We start from the raw sequence: 23128 nt of genomic DNA, 5'->3' as shown, positions 1-23128 counted from the left end.
TCAACATCATCGGCTAGACGATCACATGATTCTTCGGGGTTTGTAGAACGAAGATCATGTTTTGAATGTGGAACCATTGGGCACATTATTAGAAACTGCCCATATCTTCATAAGCAGAAAGGAAAGGTTGATGATCCCCGTGGCAAAACTGACCGTAAGCCAACTGTTTCCACAAAACAAGATCCCCGCCTTGTAAAAGAAAGGGAAAAGAAACAGAAAAGGCAACAGGTCAAGAAAATTGAAAAAGCAATTAAAACTGATGTGGTTCAAAAACAATCTGTTGCTGTAAAACCAGAAACTTCTACAATTTCAAACAATCAAGAAGTTAAAATTTTAAAGAAAAACACTGGTGAAACCAAACAGACTTGGAAACCAAAAACGGTTACTGAATCAGGGGGACCATCACAATTCACCAACCATCAAAGACAAGAAGTGATTGTCATTGATGAAAATGGAAGACCCAAGACCACAATGGCTTGGGTCCCCATCTCCAACTAATTCATTTGAGTTCATGTGCAGGGTGCTTCAGGAGGAACTATCAGTAGTCATTGGATTGTTGATAGTGGGGCATCCAGGCACATGACAGGCGACATGAAGCTTCTCTACGATGTTAAATCTATAAGAGGAGGTTATGTTGCTTTTGCTGGAGATAAAGGTGGATATATAACGGGTGAAGGAATGATATCTAATGGGATTGTCAGCTTTGACAAGATCAATTTTGTGCAACAACTTGATCACAATCTTCTTAGTGTTTCTCAAATTTGTGACAAGAAATTTTCAGTACACTTTGATGCTAATGGATGTTATGTGCTGAAACCCGGCTTCAAAATTCCAAAAGAATGGATTCTCTTGTCGGCTCCAAGGATAAATGATTTGTACGTCCTTGACATGAGCCAAGCTATTACTACGTCTGCACAAGCAACTTGTTTCGTTTCTAAAGCCACAGAAAAAGACACTATCTCTTGGCACAGACGAATGGGTCACATTCACTTACGCAGAATGAATCATTTGGTATCAAATGAACTGGTGAATGGTGTTCCTCTCAAAAATTTCCATCTTCAAGACATCTGTGTTTCGTGCCAGAAAGGAAAGCAAACAAAGAAGAAGCACCCTACAAAGAAGATCAACACAGTGGCAGTTCCTCTTGAACGTTTGCACATGGATTTGTTCGGTCCTGTCAAGCACAAGAGTATTCGGGGTGATCAATACTGCCTCGTAGTTACTGATGACTATTCAAGATTTTCTTGGGTTGCATTCATGGCACACAAGAGTGAAACCTTTGGCATTATCAAAAACTTGATCATTCAGATTGAGAATTTGTATAAGTTGAAGGTTAGGCGGATACGTAGCGACAATGGTACTGAATTTAAGAATCATTCCATGACGGAGTTCTGCACTTCAAAAGGTATTCTTCATGAGTTTAGTGCAGCTTATACTCCTCAACAGAATGGTGTCGCTGAACGTAAGAACCGCACATTGATCGAGACTGCTAGGACAATGTTGGTAGAGTCACAATTACCCATTCCATTCTGGACTGAAGCTGTGGCCTCTGCATGTTACACATTGAACAGAGTCCTTACAGTCAAAAGACACAACAAGACCTGCTTTGAGCTTCTTCAAAAATGGAAACCAGATTTGTCTTATCTAGAACCGTTTGGAGCTCCATGCACAATCATCGATCCTAATGGAAAGTTTGGGGCAAGAGCAATTGAGGGATACTTTCTTGGGTATGCCACCCCTAACTTACGAGTCTGGAATCTAGAGACTAAAAGGGTCGAGGAATGGTCTGAGGTCAGAGTACAAAGGCACACCTTGCCAGTCAAAAATCCGGGTCAACCTTGGATGTTTGAGTACGATGACTTCTTCAATTCGATCAATGTTGAAGCCGTTGAAGAAAATGCTGCAGCTAGGATGTTTTTCGAGAGTGACAATGCAACAGTTTCACCGGTGGTTCGTCCAATTCTTGTGAATCAAGAACCATCTTCTTCGGTGAACAACAATACTCTCAACAATGAGGATTTTCATGATGCAAACGAATTGAACGAATCTTCAGAGGATGATGAATTTCTAGATGCAGATCAAGAAGCTCCTACAACAGCAGTTCATGGTACTTCAGAGGGTACTCCTCCAGTGGATACACATAGAACAGCTGAGACTACTGCATCATCCTCTTCGTCAATTCCGGGTCTTGAATTGGTTGTTGATCTTAATCTTAACAACCTGGGTATAAATGTTCCAGTTCCAGATAATCCAGAAACAAGGATTCATAATACCCATCCTCAACAAAACATCATTGGAAATGTGCAGAGTGGCGTTCAAACAAGAAACATGTTGCGAAACAACAACAATGCAGGCTTGTATGCGGCTATTCGAGAATCCGGGCAACAAAACGATTGGTCTTTCGCGTGTTATGTCTCACAAGAAGAACCAAGAACGTGGAAAGAAGCCTTGAAAGATAATGCTTGGGTTGAAGCAATGCAGGAAGAACTGCAACAATTCCAGAAGCTGGGTGTCTGGAAGCTAGTAGAGAAACCTGCTGGATACAAGAAGATTGGTACCCGTTGGGTTTTCAAATGCAAAAAGGATGACCGCGGAGTTGTTATCCGAAACAAAGCTCGTTTAGTCGTTCAGGGTTTTCGTCAGATTGAAGGGATCGACTACAACGAAGTCTATGCACCAGTGGCACGTCTCGAAGCAATTCGAATCTTTCTAGCCTATGCGTCCTTCAAAGGATTCAAGGTTTATCAGATGGACGTGAAAAGTGCATTTTTACATGGTGTGGTTGAAGAAGAGGTGTACGTCGAACAGCCTCCAGGTTTTGAAGATCCTATCCATCCCGATCGGGTTTGGTTGCTCAACAAAGCTCTTTATGGTCTTCATCAAGCACCACGAGCTTGGTATGCAACCTTATCACACTATCTGCTGGAGAACGGTTTTCGTAGAGGTCTTATCGACTGTACTCTTTTCATCAAAGAACAAGATGGAGATCTTCTTCTGGTACAGGTATACGTTGATGACATTATTTTTGGTTCTACTAATGATGTCTTGTGTAGGGAATTCGAGCGCATCATGCAGGATAAATTCGAGATGAGTGCTATGGGGGAAATGACTTTCTTTTTGGGCCTACAAGTACAACAAACGGAGTCTGGGATATTCATCCATCAGACTAAATATGTTGGTGACATCTTGAGCCGGTTCCAGATGTCTGATGCAACGCCCATTGGTACCCCATTGCCAACTAATCACGGAATAACTCCTGACTTGAAGGGAGAAGCTGTTAGCCCTTCAATCTATCGCGCTATGATTGGATCTCTCATGTACCTCACAGCATCAAGGCCAGACATAATGTACCCAACGTGCCTGCTTGCCAGATATCAAGTTAATCCGAAGGCCTCACATCTTGCTGCTGTTAAAAGGATTTTTCGTTATTTGAAGGCGTACCCTGACACCGGTCTGTGGTACCCTAGGGATAATAACTTTGAATTGGTAGCTTTCAGTGATTCTGATTTTGGCGGATGCAAAATCGACGGTAAATCCACAACGGCTGGATGTCAGTTTTTAGGAAATCGCCTAGTTACATGGCAGTGCAAGAAGCAGACGTGTGTAGCTACATCAACATGCGAAGCTGAATACATTGCTGCCTCAAGTTGTTGCTCCCAAGTTCTTTGGATCCAACAACAAATGCGGGACTACGGTTTTGAATTCCTAACTACTCCTATTTACGTTGATAATTCTGCTGCTTTAGATATCACTAGAAATCCTGTGCAGCATTCAAAGACCAAACACATCGAAATCAAATATCACTTCATACGTGATTGCTTTGAGAAAAGGCTAATCGATGTTGTTAAGGTCCACACCGATGACCAACGTGCCGACTTATTTACCAAAGCATTTGACAAATCAAGATTTGACTTTTTATTATTGGTAAACGGCATTAAGGTCAAGCAAGAGTAAAACCAGCATCGGAAAATCATTTTTGTAAATATCTTTGTGTGTTTTTAAATTTATCTTAGTTTGTTGATTTTAGGGGGAGTAAATCCAAAAATCAGAAAATCCAAAAACATCGAAAAATTTCAAATTCAAAAACACAAAAACAATAGAAAAACAAAAATGAGTTTCCTGGAGAGCAAAAGAGAAAATGATAGTACATCAGTGGTCTATCCAAACCTCTTTAAACCTTAAATGCAAAACGATAAGCAGCTCTATATAAGATGTATCGGTAGGCTCACAATCATTTTAAAGTGTGCAGGGTGATATAAATCTTAATCGACTGAAGACCAGGTGGGAACCATTCATTGGCATATGGTCTTAGTACCGAAATTTCGTTTGATAGATTGCCGAGGTTCTGAGATATTCGGTCTTTATGCTGCTTATCATCTGGGTATCATGGTTGTATCTTTTACCGAAAAATAACGGGGACGCAAGTCTAGATCTTCCATGATACTATACATACGTGTACATATTTACATACTGCATTCGACCCTCAATAAGTGATAAACAATCACATGTCCAAATCAAATAAGTGATAAAATATCACATTTTTCCGGGTGTCAAGTTCGTCTCTCTGCTGTACGGAAGTACTGACCTGTTCACGGACTTGCACCTGTGCCCTCATGCATACGAAAATCAAGTTCCTCATCAATAAGTGATTATATCACATAGGGCTTGTTTTCAAATCAAAATAAGTGAGTATCTCACAATTTATACGGTCAAACAGATGATAATCGGTATACTCACCGGTAAGATGAACCCTCGTGCATACCTTGATACGGGAATGTGTCGTGATGTGGATGAACACCGGTCGGTAAGTATAAATCATACATTAACGTATCCTCTAAACATGATTACATCTGATAAGTTGAGCTTAAGTGGACAACAATACCGATAATTGTTATAGGATGCTTATCTTAATGTTAACTAACTGAACAACAAGAGTGTTTTGGCATGACCGTACACTGATATGATTCTTTTACCCTCGAAACTCGCAAAAAGAATGTCTGTATATATTTATTTATTTACTGCTTAACTTTTATTATTTCTTTTAAACAGTTTCGTCGTTTGGTGCATATCAGCACGACATTAGCGGTGATGTCGTTTGATAACACTCAAAGGATCTTAAATTGTTGTCTTTTAATTTCAAAAATACCAAAAAGATTTTAAGTGTGTTTTAATATAAACTTTATAAAAGCCAAAAAGATTTTCTTTCTACTTTATTTTCGATCGTACGATGTTGGAGCTCGAGTCTTCGTTACCTGATACCTGACTGAAAACCGAACTGACTAAATCTTCATAAACGGTCAAAATTTGCAAAGTTTTGAAAGTTAAAAATTGAAATTGATAAATTTATTAACTTTTCAAACTGTCGGACGGTGTTTGTTTGTGACATGGTCATTCGTGTGTCATTTGTTTATACTATATTCCAAGCAGTTGTTCTCATTACGCGTTTAGATTTCTTGCATGTGCAGATTCTAAAGGCTAGGAGAACATGGTCGATGACAAGCTTTGGAATGAAGACACGACGAGAAGGCACTCAAAAGATGAAGATGATCGAGTTGCCGCTGGCCATCATCAACACCACAAGGATCTCACTTCATAAAGATAAAGTCTTTTCACGAGCATAACTCAAGGGGGAGCTTATATTAAGGGGGAGTTTTTCAACACACTTCCTACATGATACGGGTAGTTTGTTGATACACTCGCTGCTTGCAAGACGTAAAGACTTTGAAGATCCTCCGACATTGAAGACTTGAAAGGACATCAGAGTTTTGATAACTCGAAGACCAAAGACCGTCGAAGTTCAAGACGAGTCTACAACCATAGAAGATAAAGACAAAGCTACAGCCAAGGGGGAGTTTGTTGGTGCACTTGTGTCTGTACTTTGTCTGTATTCGGTCTGTATGTAAACGATGTCCTTGGTAGTCTGTAAGTTGACCAAGTCAACTATCCTCCTAGTTTGACTTGGACAACATTTGAAAGATGTTCTGATCGAAGGATAGCCTCGAAGGATACACCTGATCCTTCGAGGTGATCGAAAGATATGGTTCGACCATGGTTCGACCATTAGACCTCGAAGGATGATCCTTCGAGGTCCATGCTGATCTTTCGTGTGAACTATGATCGATAGATGATCCTTCGGACCATCTATCAGATCCTTCGATCAAGACTTCATGAGCTGGGTATATATACCCATGCATGTGTTGAGTTTCAGTAGAGACAGACACAAGACAGAAAGAATACACACTCACAGGCTGAGAGCATTCTGTCCAAACTCACACACACACCTTAGAGAGTTTATAGAACATTTCTGTAAACATTGAGCTTGTAACCGAACCCTCATTGCATTAATACAAGTTGTGTTAATCGGTGAACTTGTGTGTTTGTTTCTCTACTTGCTACTAACTCGGTTTGCTTGCTAGCTTGGATTCCGCACTCGCTAGTAGGTTTGTATAACAAGGTTTAGGTTCGTAATCCTCCACGAAATAGGGACCTACAAGATCAAAAGAAATAATAATAAATCTCTTCTTGTTTTCATCATCTCTTATAAGCCAGTGGAGTGCACCATTCAGCCTTAGTAATAAATGCATACTCCACTTCTCGAATAACACTCCACACATTTGATTTCAAACTCAGCACCCGAACACATGTTCGATTTTCACCTTTCTCGGCCCCAACGAAAACCTTGTAATAACCAAAACCATAACATAATGAGAAACGGTACATCCAACGGGGAACTACCAGTTTTCTTAGCTCTCTAGTCAATGGATTGCCTACTAAAACTTTAAAACCATAATCAAGGATGATGCATGCCAGGCCATTTTGAAGAACCAACAAGACGGTAGAAACGGGATATGAAATTGCCTAAAAGAATTCTTCTAGTGCCAAGTTCTTTGTTGTAGCTACGGTTCAGATGACCATTAATGAAACGGGTACTTGTGATTAAAGAATGCCATGACTTACATACACTCTTGCAATAATGCAATGGATCAGAGCCTTCACTTCTAATCTTATCAGTATCTGTTCAACCATATCCGCATTGCAATTTAAGAGGTTACATATACATCTCTATGATTTGGGTAAACTTTCAGATTTGATCCCTCACTAATGTTAGACTTTGAGATTTCTGAATATAGGATTAAACGAATGAAGAAAAATGGTTCATATGAATATGACTTGATAAATGAATAATGTCGAGATCCAGAAATACATATACACAAGGGTTTCATTCGGTAATAACCGTCTCCCCTAATTAACTTATGTTAAACCTAATATTAATAAGAATAATACTATCTAGCTTAATATAATATAAGTGTATTATATCTAACACCCTCCCGTAAGCTAGATTACTTCAGATTTATGTGTAGCAGATTCTTCAACCGCAAGAAGTCCTTTGGTTGCAATGCTTTTGTCATAATATCCGCCATTTGATCTTTAGTTGCACAGAATATAACTGCTACTTCCCTTTTCTTGATCAAGTCTCTAATGAAATGATATTTGACTCTTATATGCTTGCTCTTCCCATGATATACTGGATCTCTCGCCAAGCAAATGGTTGACTTGTTATCACAAAATATTGGAATGGAATAATCTTGTTTTCCTTCTAGATCATCTAAAATTCCTTTAATCCATAATGCTTGACACCCTGTTAAAGATAACGCCATGTATTCTGCTTCCGTTGAGGACAGTGCGACCACCTTTTGTTTCTTGGATTGCCACGATATGGGGCCTGATCCTAAATGAAATATATATCCAGAGGTGCTCTTACTATCATCTATGTTTCCAGCATAATCGCTGTCACTGAATCCCACTAATTGTTTCTTCCCTCCTTTCGAATATGTGATTCCTTGCTCCTGAGTTCCTTTGATGTATTTCAGTATACGTTTTGCAGCATCCCAATGACTTTTCTTTGGATTCTCCATAAACCTACTTACTTTGCATACTGCAAACATAATATCTGGTCTCGTGTTGGTTAGATACATTAAACTCCCGACTAGACTGCGATATACTCCTTCATCAACAAAGTCTTCTGGGTCATCTTTTGATAGTCTTAAACCATACCCCATTGGTGTGGATACGGTGTTACACTCAGTCATTCGGAACTTTTCGAGTAAATTTCTCATGTACTTCTTTTGTGAAAGAATGACATTTCCATTCTCATAAGTTACTTCTACTCCAAGAAAGTAATGTAGGCGTCCCATATCTGTCATTTCGAATTCCTTTTTCATTGATTCTTTGAAATCCGTAATTAATCTCATTGAATTGCTTGCTAGAATTAGGTCATCTACATACAAGCATACTACTAGTTTTCCTTCTTCTGTGTCCTTTATGTAAAGTGTATGTTCGTAAATACACTTTTTGAACTTATTCTGAATAAAATAAGCATCTATTCGACTATACCATGCTCTCGGAGCTTGTTTCAACCCATATAGGGCACGTTTTAGGTGACATACCTTTTTCTCTTCTCCTTTCTTGATATACCCTTGAGGTTGTTCAATATAAACTTGTTCTTCTAACTTGCCATTCAAGAACGCTGTTTTTACGTCCATTTGGTGAAGGTACCATCCATGATGAGCTGCGAGGGCTAATACTAGTCTAACTGTCTCAAATCTGATTACTGGAGCAAATACCTCTTGATAATCTATCCCATATTTCTGCTTGTATCCCTTAACAACTAATCTGGCCTTGTATTTATCTATGTTTCCTTTCTCATCATACTTTGTCTTATATATCCACTTTACACCTATAGGTTTCTGATGTAATGGAGGATCTACAAGCTCCCATGTTTGATTTTTGTGTATTGACTCGATTTCCTTGTCCATTGCATCTGTCCATCTTGGGTCCTTGCTTGCTTCCTCATATGATGTTGGATCAGAACTTGTATAGAGAACAAAATTTACCGTTTGATGTTCACTATATTTCTGTTGCACTTCTTCCTCAGTCAATTCTCGTGAATTTTGATATACACTGTGAAGACTTTTAGTGCGAATAACTTCATTTTCTGAATCCGATGATGATGTGCCTTCTTGCTCTTGTGAATGATTAGTCGCTGATAATACTTCGTTTTGAGAGTGACTGCTCACATTCGGACTTGGTTCTTCGCTTACATATGGTGATGGCATACTTTGCTCTGACTGTTCTTGTATTGCAGAAGCACTTTCAGAACTTTCTTTTCTTTGAATCGGACTCATTTCATCATCGGTTATATCAAGTGGCACATCATTTGTTTCAGAGGTTGAAACCCATCTTTTATGTTCTTCAAACACTACATCTCGGCTGATTATAATCTTGTTCGTTAGTGGATTATATAATCTATATCCTTTGCTACGATCACTATATCCCACAAAAACAGTCTTTTCTGTTTTCATATTTAACTTATTACGACGTTGTTTGGGTATGTGCACATAAGCTAAACAACCGAATACTCTAAGGTGCTCGACATTCGGTTTGCTTCCATTCCATGCTTCATAGGGTGTCATATCTGGTCTAGTTTTGGTCACCGTTCGATTTAAAACGTAGGTAGCACATGCTACAGCTTCAGCCCAATAACAATCTATCAACTGTTTGGCGTTCATCATACTTCTGCTTAGTTCCATCAAGGTTCTATTTTTTCTCTCGGCCACACCGTTTTGTTGCGGGGAATAGCTATTTGTGAGTTGATGCCTTATCCCATTTGACTTCAAGTATTCTTGAAATGCGTTGCTACAATATTCTCCCCCTCGATCTGATCTTAATGTTTTGACCGGATGATCAGATTGTTTTTCATTCAAGGCTTTGAAAGACTTGAAATAAGTTAAAGCTTCTGACTTGTATTTTAGAAAATACACCCAGGTTTTCCTTGTGTAATCATCGATAAACGTAATAAAATACCTGCAACCTCCTATTGATTCTGTCTTCATTGGTCCGCATATGTCGGAATGCACGAGCTGTAATGGTTTACTAGCTTGCCACGTTGATTTCTTTGGAAATACCTTTCTTGTTTGTTTTCCTGAGATGCACCCTTCACATATGTCTTCTTGTTTCATGATTTTGGGCAAACCGGAAACAAGACCCTTGTTTCCCATGTTTATAAGTGTATCCATATTAACATGTCCATATCTTTCGTGCCATAGAGTTGATGAGCATTTTGTTGTCATTGTCATAGCAAGACTTTTGTCACTACTTGTAGGTCCCTTTTCGCGGAGGATAACGAACCTAAACCTTGTTATACAAACCTACTAGCGAGTGCGGAATCCAAGCTAGCAAGCAAACCGAGTTAGTAGCAAGTAGAGAAACAAACACACAAGATCACCGATTAACACAACTTGTATTAATGCAATGAGGGTTCGGTTACAAGCTCAATGTTTACAGAAATGTTCTATAAACTCTCAAAGTGTGTGTGAGAGTTCCGGACAGAATGCTCTCAAGAAGACTCTCTATCTCTCGGTATCTTTCTGTCTGTGTGTCTACTAAACTCAACACATTGCATGGGTATATATACCCAAACACAGCAGGTCTGCTCGAAGGATCCGATAGATGGTCCGAAGGATCATCTATCGATCACAACATGTTCGAAAGATGAACATTGACCTCGAAGGATGATCCTTCGAGGTCTAATATTCGAAGCATATCTTTCGAGCACCTCGAAGGATCAACAATATCCTTCGAGGCTATCCTTCGATACAGACAGACATCTTTCAACTTATTGGCCAAGTCAAACTAGGAGGATAGTTGACTTGGTCAACTTACAGACTACCAAGGACATCGTTTACATACAGACCGAATACAGACAAAGTACAGACACAAGTGCACCAACAAACTCCCCCTTGGCTGTAGCTTTGTCTTTATCTTCTATGGTTGTAGACTCGTCTTGAACTTCGACGGTCTTTGGTCTTCGAGTTCTCAAAACTCTGATGTCCTTTCAAGTCTTCAAAGTCGGAGGATCTTCAAAGTCTTCACGTCTTGAAAGCAGAGAGTGTATCAACAAACTACCCGTATCATGTAGGAAGTGTGTTGACAAACTCCCCCTTAACATAAGCTCCCCCTTGAGTTATGCTCGTGAAATACTCTAACTTTATGAAGTGAGATCCTTGTGGTGTTGATGATGGCCAACGGCAACTCGATCATTTTCATCACTTGAGCGCCTTCTCGTCGTGTCTTCATTCCAGAGCTTGTCATCGACTATGTTCTCCCAGCCTTTAGAATCTGCACATGCAAGAAATCTAAACGCATAATGAGAACAACTGCTTGGAATATAGTTAACATACACACATGACACACGAATGACCATGTCATAATCAAACACCGTCCGACAGTTTGAAAGTTTAAATTTGTCAATTTTAGTTTTTAACTTTCAAACATGCAAATTTTTGACCGTTTATGAAGATTTAGTCAATTCGGTTTTCAGTCAGGTTTCAGGTAACGAAGACTTGAGCTCCAACATCGTACGATCGAAAATAAAGCAGAAATAAAATCTTTTTGGCTTTTATAAAGTTTATATTAAAACAAGCCTAAAATCTTTTTGGTATTTTTGAAATTAAAAGACAACAATTTAAAATCCTTTGAGTGTTATCAAACGACATCACCGCTAATGTCGTGCTGATATGCACCAAACGACGAAACTGTTTAAAAGAAAACAATAAAAGTTAAGCAGTAAATATATACAGACATTCTTTTTGCGAGTTTCGAGGGTAAGAGAATCATATCAGTGTACGGTCATGCCAAAACACTCTTGTTGTTCAGTTAGTTAACATTAAGGTAAGCATCCTATAACAATTATCGGTATTGTTGTCCACTTAAGCTCAACTTATCAGATGTAATCATGGCGAGGGGATACGTTAAGGTATGATTTATACTTACCGACCGGTGTTCATCCACATCACGGCACATTCCCGTATCAAGGTATGCACGAGAGTTCATCTTACCGGTGAGTATACCGATTATCATCTGTTTGACCGTATAAATTGTGAGATACTCACTTATTTTGATTTGAAAACAAGCCCTATGTGATATAATCACTTATTGATGAGGAACTTGATTTTCGTATGCATGAGGGCACAGGTGCAAGTCCGTGAACAGGTCAGTACTTTCGTACAGCAGAGAGACGAACTTGACACCCGGATAGATGTGATATTTTTATCACTTATTTGATTTGGACATGTGATTGTTTATCACTTATTGAGGTCGAATGCAGTATGTAATATGTACACGTATGTATAGTATCATGGAAGATCTTAGACTTAGTCTATTTATAGAAGCAACCATGATACCCAGATGATAAGCAGCATAAAGACCGAATATCTCAGAACCTCGGCAATCTATCAAACGAAATTTCGGTACTAAGACCATATGCCAATGAATGGTTCCCACCTGATCTTCAGTCGATTAAGATTTATATCACCCTGCACACTTTAAAATGATTGTGAGCCTACCGATACATCTTATATAGAGCTGCTTATCGTTTTTCATTTAAGGTTTAAAGAGGTTTGGATAGACCACTGATGTACTATCATTTTCTCTTTTGCTTGCCAGGAAACTCATTTTTGATTTTCTATTGTTTTTGTGTTTTTGAAATTTTTCGATGTTTTTGGATTTTCCGATTTTTGGAATTACTCCCCCTAAAATCAACAAACTAAGATAAATTTAAAAAACACACAAAGATATTTACAAAAATGATTTTCCGATGTTGGTTTACTCTTGCTTGACCTTAATGCCATTTACCAATAATAAGAAGTCAAATCTAGATTTGTCAAAAGCTTTGGTAAATAAGTCGGCACGTTGGTCATCGGTGTGGACCTTAACAACATCGATTAGCCTTTTCTCAAAGCAATCACGTATGAAGTGATATTTGATTTCGATGTGTTTGGTCTTTGAATGCTGCACAGGATTTTTAGTGATATCTAAAGCAGCAGAATTATCAACGTAAATAGGAGTAGTTAGGAATTCAAAACCGTAGTCCCGCATTTGTTGTTGGATCCAAAGAACTTGGGAGCAACAACTTGAGGCAGCAATGTATTCAGCTTCGCATGTTGATGTAGCGACACACGTCTGCTTCTTGCACTGCCATGTAACTTGGCGATTTCCTAAGAACTGACATCCAGCCGTTGTGGATTTACCGTCGATTTTGCATCCGCCAAAATCAGAATCACTGAAAGCTATCAATTCAAAGTTATTATCCCTAGGGTACCACAGACCGGTGTCAGGGTACGCCTTCAAATAACGAAAGATCCTTTTAACAGCAGCAAGATGTGAGGCCTTCGGGTTAACTTGATATCTGGCAAGCAGGCATGTTGGGTACATTATGTCTGGCCTTGATGCTGTGAGGTACATAAGAGATCCAATCATCGCGCGGTAGATTGAAGGGCTAACAGCTTCTCCCTTCAAGTCTGGAGTAATTCCGTGATTAGTTGGCAATGGGGTACCAATGGGCGTTGCATCAGACATCTGGAACCGGCTCAAGATGTCACCAACATATTTAGTCTGATGGATGAATATCCCAGACTCTGTTTGTTGTACTTGTAGGCCCAAGAAGAAAGTCATTTCCCCCATAGCACTCATCTCGAATTTATCCTGCATGATGCGCTCGAATTCCCTACACAAGACATCATTAGTAGAACCAAAAATAATATCATCAACGTATACCTGTACCAGAAGAAGATCTCCATCTTGTTCTTTGATGAAAAGAGTACAGTCGATAAGACCTCTTCGAAAACCGTTCTCCAGCAGATAGTGTGATAAGGTTGCATACCAAGCTCGTGGTGCTTGATGAAGACCATAAAGAGCTTTGTTGAGCAACCAAACCCGATCGGGATGGATAGGATCTTCAAAACCTGGAGGCTGTTCGACGTACACCTCTTCTTCAACCACACCGTGTAAAAATGCACTTTTCACGTCCATCTGATAGACCTTGAATCCTTTAAAAGACGCATAGGCTAGAAAGATTCGAATTGCTTCGAGACGTGCAACAGGTGCATAGACTTCGTTGTAGTCGATCCCTTCAATCTGACGAAAACCCTGAACGACTAAACGTGCTTTGTTTCGGATAACAACTCCGCGGTCATCCTTTTTGCATTTGAAAACCCAACGGGTACCAATCTTCTTGTATCCAGCAGGTTTCTCTACTAGTTTCCAGACACCCAGCTTCTGGAATTGTTGCAGTTCTTCCTGCATTGCTTCAACCCAAGCATTATCTTTCAAGGCTTCTTTCCACGTTCTTGGTTCTTCTTGTGAGACATAACACGCGAAGGACCAGTCGTTTTGTTGCCCGGATTCTCGAATAGCTGCATACAAGCCTGCATTGTTGTTGTTTCGCAACATGTTTCTTGTTTGTACGCCACTTTGCACATTTCCAATGATGTTTTGTTGAGGATGGGTATTATGAATCCTTGTTTCTGGATTATCTGGAACTGGAACATTTATACCCAGGTTGTTAAGATTAAGATCAACAACCAATTCAAGACCCGGAATTGACGAAGAGGATGATGCAGTAGTCTCAGCTGTTCTATGTGTATCCACTGGAGGAGTACCCTCTGAAGTACCATGAACTGCTGTTGTAGGAGCTTCTTGATCTGCATCTAGAAATTCATCATCCTCTGAAGATTCGTTCAATTCGTTTGCATCATGAAAATCCTCATTGTTGAGAGTATTATTGTTCACCGAAGAAGATGGTTCTTGATTAACAAGAATTGGACGAACCACCGGTGAAACTGTTGCATTGTCACTCTCGAAAAACATCCTAGCCGCAGCATTTTCTTCAACGGCTTCAACATTGATTGAATTGAAAAAGTCATCATACTCAAACATCCAAGGTTGACCCGGATTTTTGACTGGCAAGGTGTGTCTTTGTACTCTGACCTCAGACCATTCCTCGACCCTTTTAGTCTCTAGATTCCAGACTCGTAAGTTAGGGGTGGCATACCCAAGAAAGTATCCATCAATTGCTCTTGCCCCAAACTTTCCATTAGGATCGATGATTGTGCATGGAGCTCCAAATGGTTCTAGATAAGACAAATCTGGTTTCCGTTTTTGAAGAAGCTCAAAGCAGGTCTTGTTGTGTCTTTTGACTGTAAGAACTCTGTTCAATGTGTAACATGCAGAGGCCACAGCTTCAGTCCAGAATGGAATGGGTAACTGTGACTCTACCAACATTGTCCTAGCAGTCTCGATCAATGTGCGGTTCTTACGTTCAGCGACACCATTCTGTTGAGGAGTATAGGCTGCACTAAACTCATGAAGAATACCCTTTGAAGTGCAGAACTCCGCCATGAAATGATTTTTAAATTCAGTACCATTGTCGCTACGTATCCGCCTAACCTTCAACTTATACAAATTCTCAATCTGAATGATCAAGTTTTTGATAATGCCAAAGGTTTCACTCTTGTGTGCCATGAACGCAACCCAAGAAAATCTTGAATAATCATCAGTAACCACGAGGCAGTATTGATCACCCCGAATACTTTTGTGCTTGACAGGACCGAACAAATCCATGTGCAAACGCTCAAGAGGAACTGCCACTGTGTTGATCTTCTTTGTAGGGTGCTTCTTCTTTGTTTGCTTTCCTTTCTGGCACGAAACACAGACGTCTTGAAGATGGAAATTTTTGAGGGGAACACCATTCACCAATTCATTTGAAACCAAATGATTCATTTTTCGTAAGTGAATGTGACCCATTCGTCTGTGCCAAGAGATAGTGTCTTTTTCTGTGGCTTTAGAAACGAAACAAGTTGCTTGTGCAGACGTAGTAATAGCCTGGCTCATGTCAAGGACGTACAAATCATTTATCCTTGGAGCCGACAAGAGAATCCATTCTTTTGGAATTTTGAAGCCGGGTTTCAGCACATAACATCCATTAGCATCAAAGTGTACTGAAAATTTCTTGTCACAAATTTGAGAAACACTAAGAAGATTGTGATCAAGTTGTTGCACAAAATTGATCTTGTCAAAGCTGACAATCCCGTTAGATATCATTCCTTCTCCCGTTATATATCCACCTTTATCTCCAGCAAAAGCAACATAACCTCCTCTAATAGATTTAACGTCGTAGAGAAGCTTTATGTCGCCTGTCATGTGTCTGGATGCCCCACTATCAACAATCCAGTGACTACTGATAGTTCCTCCTGAAGCACCCTGCACATGAACTCAAATGAATTAGTTGGAGATGGGGACCCAAGCCATTGTGGTCTTGGGTCTTCCATTTTCATCAATGACAATAACTTCTTGTCTTTGATGGTTGGTGAATTGTGATGGTCCCCCTGATTCAGTAACCGATTTAGGTTTCCATGTCTGTTTTGTTTTACCAGTATCTTTCTTTAAAATTTTAACTTCTTGATTGTTTGAAATTGTAGAAGTTTCTGGTTTTACAGCAACAGATTGTTTTTGAACCGCATCGGTTTTAATTGCTTTTTCTATCCTTTTGACCTGTTGGCGTTTCTGTTTCTTTTCCCTTTCTTTTACAAGGCGGGGATCTTGTTTTGTGGAAACAGTTGGCTTACGGTCAGTTTTGCCACGGGGATCATCAACCTTTCCTTTCTGCTTATGAAGATATGGGCAGTTTCTAATAATGTGCCCAATGGTTCCACACTCAAAACATGATCTTCGTTCTACAAACCCCGAAGAATCATGTGATCGTCTAGCCGATGATGTTGAACTTTGTGAACCCGAGGTACTAGGTTTTGAACTGCTTGGTTCATTTCTTTTCTCAACAATAGCTTTCTTGACAAAGTCTAAGTTAGATTGATTTTCAAACTTTTCAATTTTGTCTGTTCCCGTCGATTTCACAAAGTTAACCTTTTTCTTCTTCTTTTGGTTCGGCTTCTTGTCAGCTTGAGCCGGTGTTTTACCTTTGGGTTTGGTGTGATTTTGCTGTGTTGGCACTGTTGGTAATTTCTTGTTACCAAATTGTTTTCGAATTTCAGCCTTTGGAATAGGAGGACACTGTGTAACTGTAACTTTAGGTCCTGCCTTTCCCAAGAATTTACTCGTCGAATTCTCAAAGACTTTGCAGATTAAGGATTGATTAACATTCTTAATGGGAAAATCTTTGTCTGAGTAAATTTTATCATCACCAACTAGAGTGTACAGCAAATTCACACTCTCCGGCTTTTCCGCAGATGAGGACTCAGTTGCAACAGTCTTAGCGGGTTGAACAGGGGGATCACATAGAATGTGATTCTCAAGAGGTATGTCCTCATTTTTGGCTACCGCATCAGACTTTGCTGGGACAGTATCGTCAGATTCATCATCAGACGAATCAACATCCTCAATCACAACTGGAGGATCTTGATTCTGTTCAGCACTCACAAATGTATCTGCTGACACATCTGAATCTGAGGATACTTCCTTTTGGTATCCGAGTCCTGCAGCAAACTCCTTAACATCTAGAGGCACAGAAGGTTCAAAGAATACCCTGTCCTCTTCATCAGGCATGGCGTCATAATTATGTCTCACTGGTGGTGGACACTTCTTGTAGCCTATGCATGTGACATCTCTCTTTTCCTTCTGAACATCAATGATGTGATCTAACACATAGCTAGAGCTCAAATAACTGTCTAGCTTGAGTTGGATCGCATCACTTTCAGTTTTCACACAAGCCATCTCTTTTTGCATTGTTTCAAGACGAGAGATATACAAATTAATATCCGTCTGTTTTCTTGAAACCATTTTTGTCAATTCAGTTTTATCTTTCTTTAATGTTTCAATCATTGACTTAAATTCTTTTTCATGGTTTTCATGAAACATGTTGGCTTCTGTGCATTTTGAGAGATCCACAGTCAATTTCTGATTGTGGAGAAAGGTCACATCATATTTTTCTTGCAAAGCGTCATGCTTACTTTGCAAGTCACTCAAATTCTCATTCACAGTAGTATGTTTGTCTTGCAAGTCAAACAAACTAGCTTGTAAAGCATCATGTTTGCCTTGCAACTCAGACATACTTTTCTCCAGATCAGCACATCTAGCATGCAACCTAGCACATTCATCACAATTAACAGCAGTGGGTTCATCGACACATACCTGACTTGATGAACCGTCGACATTAGCCATAAAGGCTGAATGGAGAGAAGACGAAGTATAAGCAGCTTGATCCACCAGAATAGATCTTCTTTGAGTTTCTGCTGCAGCTTCCTCCAAGAGTTCATCAATATCTGCATCGATTGCTGCATTCGATGTCTCACCCACATAATCATCACCAGAATTGGATGATTCTTCATCAGCACTCCTGCTATAACCAGAAGAGTCTTCATCTTCAGACGATTCACCACCACTGGCAGAAGATTCTCTACCACTGGTGTGAACCAACTCTTTCACAATTTGAGCAAAACATGCTGTTTCATCAGGAGCATCAGCACCCAACTGGATTGACCAGTCACAACCTTCATCCACCTGAACTGCAAGTGCTCGGTTGGTTTGGTTATTTGCAGGCACCAATGACCGCTCAGTGTTTCTGTTCTGATTCTGCTGGTTGCCTCGGTTTCTGAAGGGATTTTGATTCCCGTGCTGTGCTGGCTTTGTACATTCCCTTTTAAAGTGGCCCCGTTCACCACAGTTGAAGCATTTAACAGCCTGCTTATCGAACCCATACTTGGTGTCTCGCTTACTTTCCAAGCTGGTTCTGCCAGTACTTTCCATCCAATCCTTTGCTCTTCTCACAGCACTCGCAAAGGCCCACTTGATATCCATCAAGTCCATCTCTTCCTTATCAATCTGCCTGTAATCTTCTTGTGTCAGATTAATGTTTCCAATCTGACCTTCTATCAACCCACAGTACGCGCTCACTACAGTGTTAAGCAGCTCCATGTGTTCCTTAGCTACTTCTACACTGATTTTAGAGAAGCTTGACGTGTCGAGCTGTACTGTACTTGACTTTGATTGTTGACCTGCAGCAGATGATGTTCCTCCATAACACGCATATTGTGGTTGTTGAGCAGGAGGAGGAGGAGGTGGTTGTATTGGATTTCCATACAGATCTGTGGTTGGAGGCGGCTTTACAGGAACTTGCACTGGATTGCCATACATATCCGTGCTTGTGACAAACGCCGTTTGAAGTGGAGCATGTGAACCGGCTTTTGCAGATGAAGAAGTGGAGGTGCCATAATACATCTCTGGATTCTGTGGCACTGCAACTCTCTTTGCCTTCAACGTTTCTTCCTGATCCTTGTTCTCCAGAAGCTGCACGAAATCGTTGATATTTGTAGTTTTCAACGTTCCGTTGTACTTCAAGATTTCCAGGAAGTTATTCCATTGAGGAGGCAATGCATCGGCAAACTTCTTTACCACCTCTGTTGGAGTCGTTGTGACTTCAAAGTTGGTCAGCTCAGTAAGTAGGTGATAGAAACGGCTTGTCATATCTCCCAAGGACTCTTTATCCATACATGTGAAGCCATCGAATTCTTTCTTCAGTAGATCTCGTCGTAGTTGACGTGTGGCTTCATTACCTACTCCTCTTGTCTTCAATGCATCCCACAGCTTCTTCGTAGTCTTGAAACTGACGAACTGATGATAAATATCCTTGCTCAGTGCTTGAGTGAGAATAGCGTATGCTTTCTTTTCTAAGTCATACGTCTTCTTTTGATCATCAGGAAGATCGGCAAATGTAGCTGTCGAAGAAGCAGCAACCTCGATAGTTTGATCGAATTCGGTAGTGAACCGCAACCACAACTCTGTATTTTGACCAAGAATGTATGTATGGAAACGATCAACCCATCCCGGATATTCATTAAGATGCATCAACTTTGGAGGCCTGTTCAAACTTCCGGTTTCACTTTCGCTTAGTAGAAGACTTTGAATACTCGGAGTTTGATTTGAAACAAACGCCCATTGACCAGCTGGAGTGGCATTTGTTTGTGAGGATGTAGATACCGGAGATTCTGCCCATGATGGAGATTGACTGGTATTCATGTATTTTCCACTGTCTGGAGCCGGATTTCCCCACCAACTCGGATTCATGATAGATAAGCAAAATAAATGCTAAGTAAGAATGATCCGAAAGATACACAGCCGAAGGATCCTGGTCGAAGGATCTGAAATCACAGAAACTTGTTAACAACAAACTGACCACAATCGAAAGATCAACTATTGTTCGAAGGATCAACAGTACTCGAAAGATTACTGTTGAGTCTCGAACAATGATTTCGAAAGATTCAAGAGCTCGAAGGATTCTCCTTTGAAAGATCCTTATCTTTCGAGCTAAATCCTTATCTTTCGAACACTGTCTTTCGAATAGATTCCTTTCTCGAAGGATATGATTCAGACTTCGAAGGATGGGTCGAAGGATGACAATCTTTCGAGCCTTCCTTGATCGACAGATGTCGAAGGATAGTCTTTCGATGTCGAAAGATATCTTTCGAGAGGTTCTGACACAAACTGATCTGATGTGAAAGGTTGGTGAAAAGGTGACAGGTTGGTAAGTCAACTTTCGGCAAGATGGTATGTGCAGGCTGTCCTTTCACCACCAACTTTGAAAATTTTGCCAAAAATGAACAAACTTATCTTCAAACCAGTCACCGGAAGTTCAACCGGAGCTTTCGCCGGAAAACACAAAGTTACTCAAAAACAAGTTTTCAAGTTACCCAACCCCACTTTAAACACTCCCGGTTAGTTTAGACACGTTTTTACTCAAAGAAAGTGCAAGAAACTAAGTAAAAACAGGTGCAAAACCAAGTGTTTCAACACACCAAAACTTGTAAAAACCCGGTTTTAAACAAGGTAAAGAGCCAAGCTCTGATACCACTTGTAGGTCCCTTTTCGCGGAGGATAACGAACCTAAACCTTGTTATACAAACCTACTAGCGAGTGCGGAATCCAAGCTAGCAAGCAAACCGAGTTAGTAGCAAGTAGAGAAACAAACACACAAGATCACCGATTAACACAACTTGTATTAATGCAATGAGGGTTCGGTTACAAGCTCAATGTTTACAGAAATGTTCTATAAACTCTCAAAGTGTGTGTGAGAGTTCCGGACAGAATGCTCTCAAGAAGACTCTCTATCTCTCGGTATCTTTCTGTCTGTGTGTCTACTAAACTCAACACATTGCATGGGTATATATACCCAAACACAGCAGGTCTGCTCGAAGGATCCGATAGATGGTCCGAAGGATCATCTATCGATCACAACATGTTCGAAAGATGAACATTGACCTCGAAGGATGATCCTTCGAGGTCTAATATTCGAAGCATATCTTTCGAGCACCTCGAAGGATCAACAATATCCTTCGAGGCTATCCTTCGATACAGACAGACATCTTTCAACTTATTGGCCAAGTCAAACTAGGAGGATAGTTGACTTGGTCAACTTACAGACTACCAAGGACATCGTTTACATACAGACCGAATACAGACAAAGTACAGACACAAGTGCACCAACACTACTCAGATGTAGAGGAAACATCTTATTACTTGTCATCCGAATATCTCCTATAACTTCACTATTTGCATCCTTTATAAAACATCGACCCTTTTGAAACAAAATTGTATATCCTTTATTTAGTAATTGTCCCACGCTTAACAGATTGTGCTTTAAACCTTCTACATAGAAAACATTTGGTATCGTCCGGTCCTTTCCTTTAAAAGAGACGGACACTTCTCCACTACCAACAACTTCTAATCTCTTGTCGTCTCCTGTTCTTACTTCCTTTTTTATGGATTCATCCAGATTGATGAATAAACTCCTGCTCCCTGTCATGTGATTACTACAGCCACTGTCGAGAAACCAACAGTCATCCTTGACTGCCTCTTCCATATTAAATATCATGAACATCGTATCTTCATGTTCATCACTTTCATCATCTTTATGTATTAATACATTATCCGGTTTCTCACCCTCATCCTTCTTTTGACAGAATTTTGCTGTATGTCCGAGCCTTTGACAATTATAACATCTAATGTTATTCCAGTTTCGACCCTTTCCTTTGTTCCGCTGTTTCATCGAACCATCATTTCGAGTCGGCTTGTATCTATCTTGGATAGAATTTTGTACTTGAAATGCATGTTCGATCGGAACATCATCATATCGTTTTAATCTCAGTTCGTGAGATTGAAGAATTCCCATTAATTCTTCCGTCGAAACATCATGTAAATCTTTCGTTTCCTCTATTGTAATCACAACCGACTCATAATTTCGAGTCAAACTACGCAGGATCTTTTCGACTATCTTTTGTTCACTGATATTATCTTCATTCATACGCAATTGATTTACTATTAATACTGTTCTATTGAAATAATCTTCAATAGATTCTCCTTCTTTCATCCTAAGTGCATCAAAATCACTACGAAGAGATTGAAGTTTAATGTTTTTTACCCGATTTTCTCCTTTGTAAGATTTGTGCAGGATGTTCCACGCTTCTTTTGATGTCTTTGCAAGTGCAATACGCTCAAATATTGTTTCGTTTACCGATTGAAAGATGATATGTAACGCTCGTTTATCTTTCTTGACTGCATCTTTGTACGTTGCCGTTGCCTCCTCGGTTGGATTTGCACCCAGTTCCTTGAATCCCTCGTCTATGATATTCCACAGATCCTGTGATTCAAATAATACTTTGATTTGAATGTGCCAGTGGTAATAATTTTGCCCGGTGAATTTGGGGATCTGTGTTTGGATTCCTTGTGCTTGATTCATGTTGATTGTTTAAACTTGCAGTTTCCGAATTCGATCGATGTGGCTCTGATACCACTTTGTTAGACTTTGAGATTTCTGAATATAGGATTAAACGAATGAAGAAAAATGGTTCATATGAATATGACTTGATAAATGAATAATGTCGAGATCCAGAAATACATATACACAAGGGTTTCATTCGGTAATAACCGTCTCCCCTAATTAACTTATGTTAAACCTAATATTAATAAGAATAATACTATCTAGCTTAATATAATATAAGTGTATTATATCTAACAACTAAAAGAATTTATATGTTCAGTCTCTCATTGGAGCGCTTGCTTACAGCAACTTATTTTTATCGAATTGCAAAACAAAATACTAAAATAATAAAAACATGACAATTAAATAACATGTGCCATTCACATGGAGTTGTTTGTATGAATGAGATCCATGTAAACATTGGGGGTACCTATCAATATACACTTTGAATCCGGTTTGGGAAAAACGTTAGTTATATAATACGTTGAATTCCATTTGAAACCGGTTCAAATTCAAACCCATCCA

General features: G+C 39.7%; 1 protein-coding gene across 1 annotated transcript; it reads right to left on the bottom strand.

Moving 5' to 3' along the window:
- Positions 1 to 21392: 21392 nt before the first annotated feature.
- On the bottom strand, positions 21393 to 22582 carry LOC110901064. Its single transcript, XM_035983067.1, has 2 exons — positions 21490 to 22582; positions 21393 to 21403 (listed from the first exon to the last, which is right to left on the bottom strand). The coding sequence occupies exons 1-2, from the start codon at positions 22580 to 22582 to the stop codon at positions 21393 to 21395; spliced, it is 1104 nt and encodes a 367-aa protein (XP_035838960.1).
- Positions 22583 to 23128: the final 546 nt, after the last annotated feature.

Source organism: Helianthus annuus, chromosome 2 (genome assembly GCF_002127325.2).
Source record: "Helianthus annuus cultivar XRQ/B chromosome 2, HanXRQr2.0-SUNRISE, whole genome shotgun sequence".
Classification (NCBI taxonomy): Eukaryota; Viridiplantae; Streptophyta; class Magnoliopsida; order Asterales; family Asteraceae; genus Helianthus; species Helianthus annuus.
Note: the sequence above shows the minus strand (reverse complement) of the source record. Positions and strands in the feature narration are given on the sequence as shown.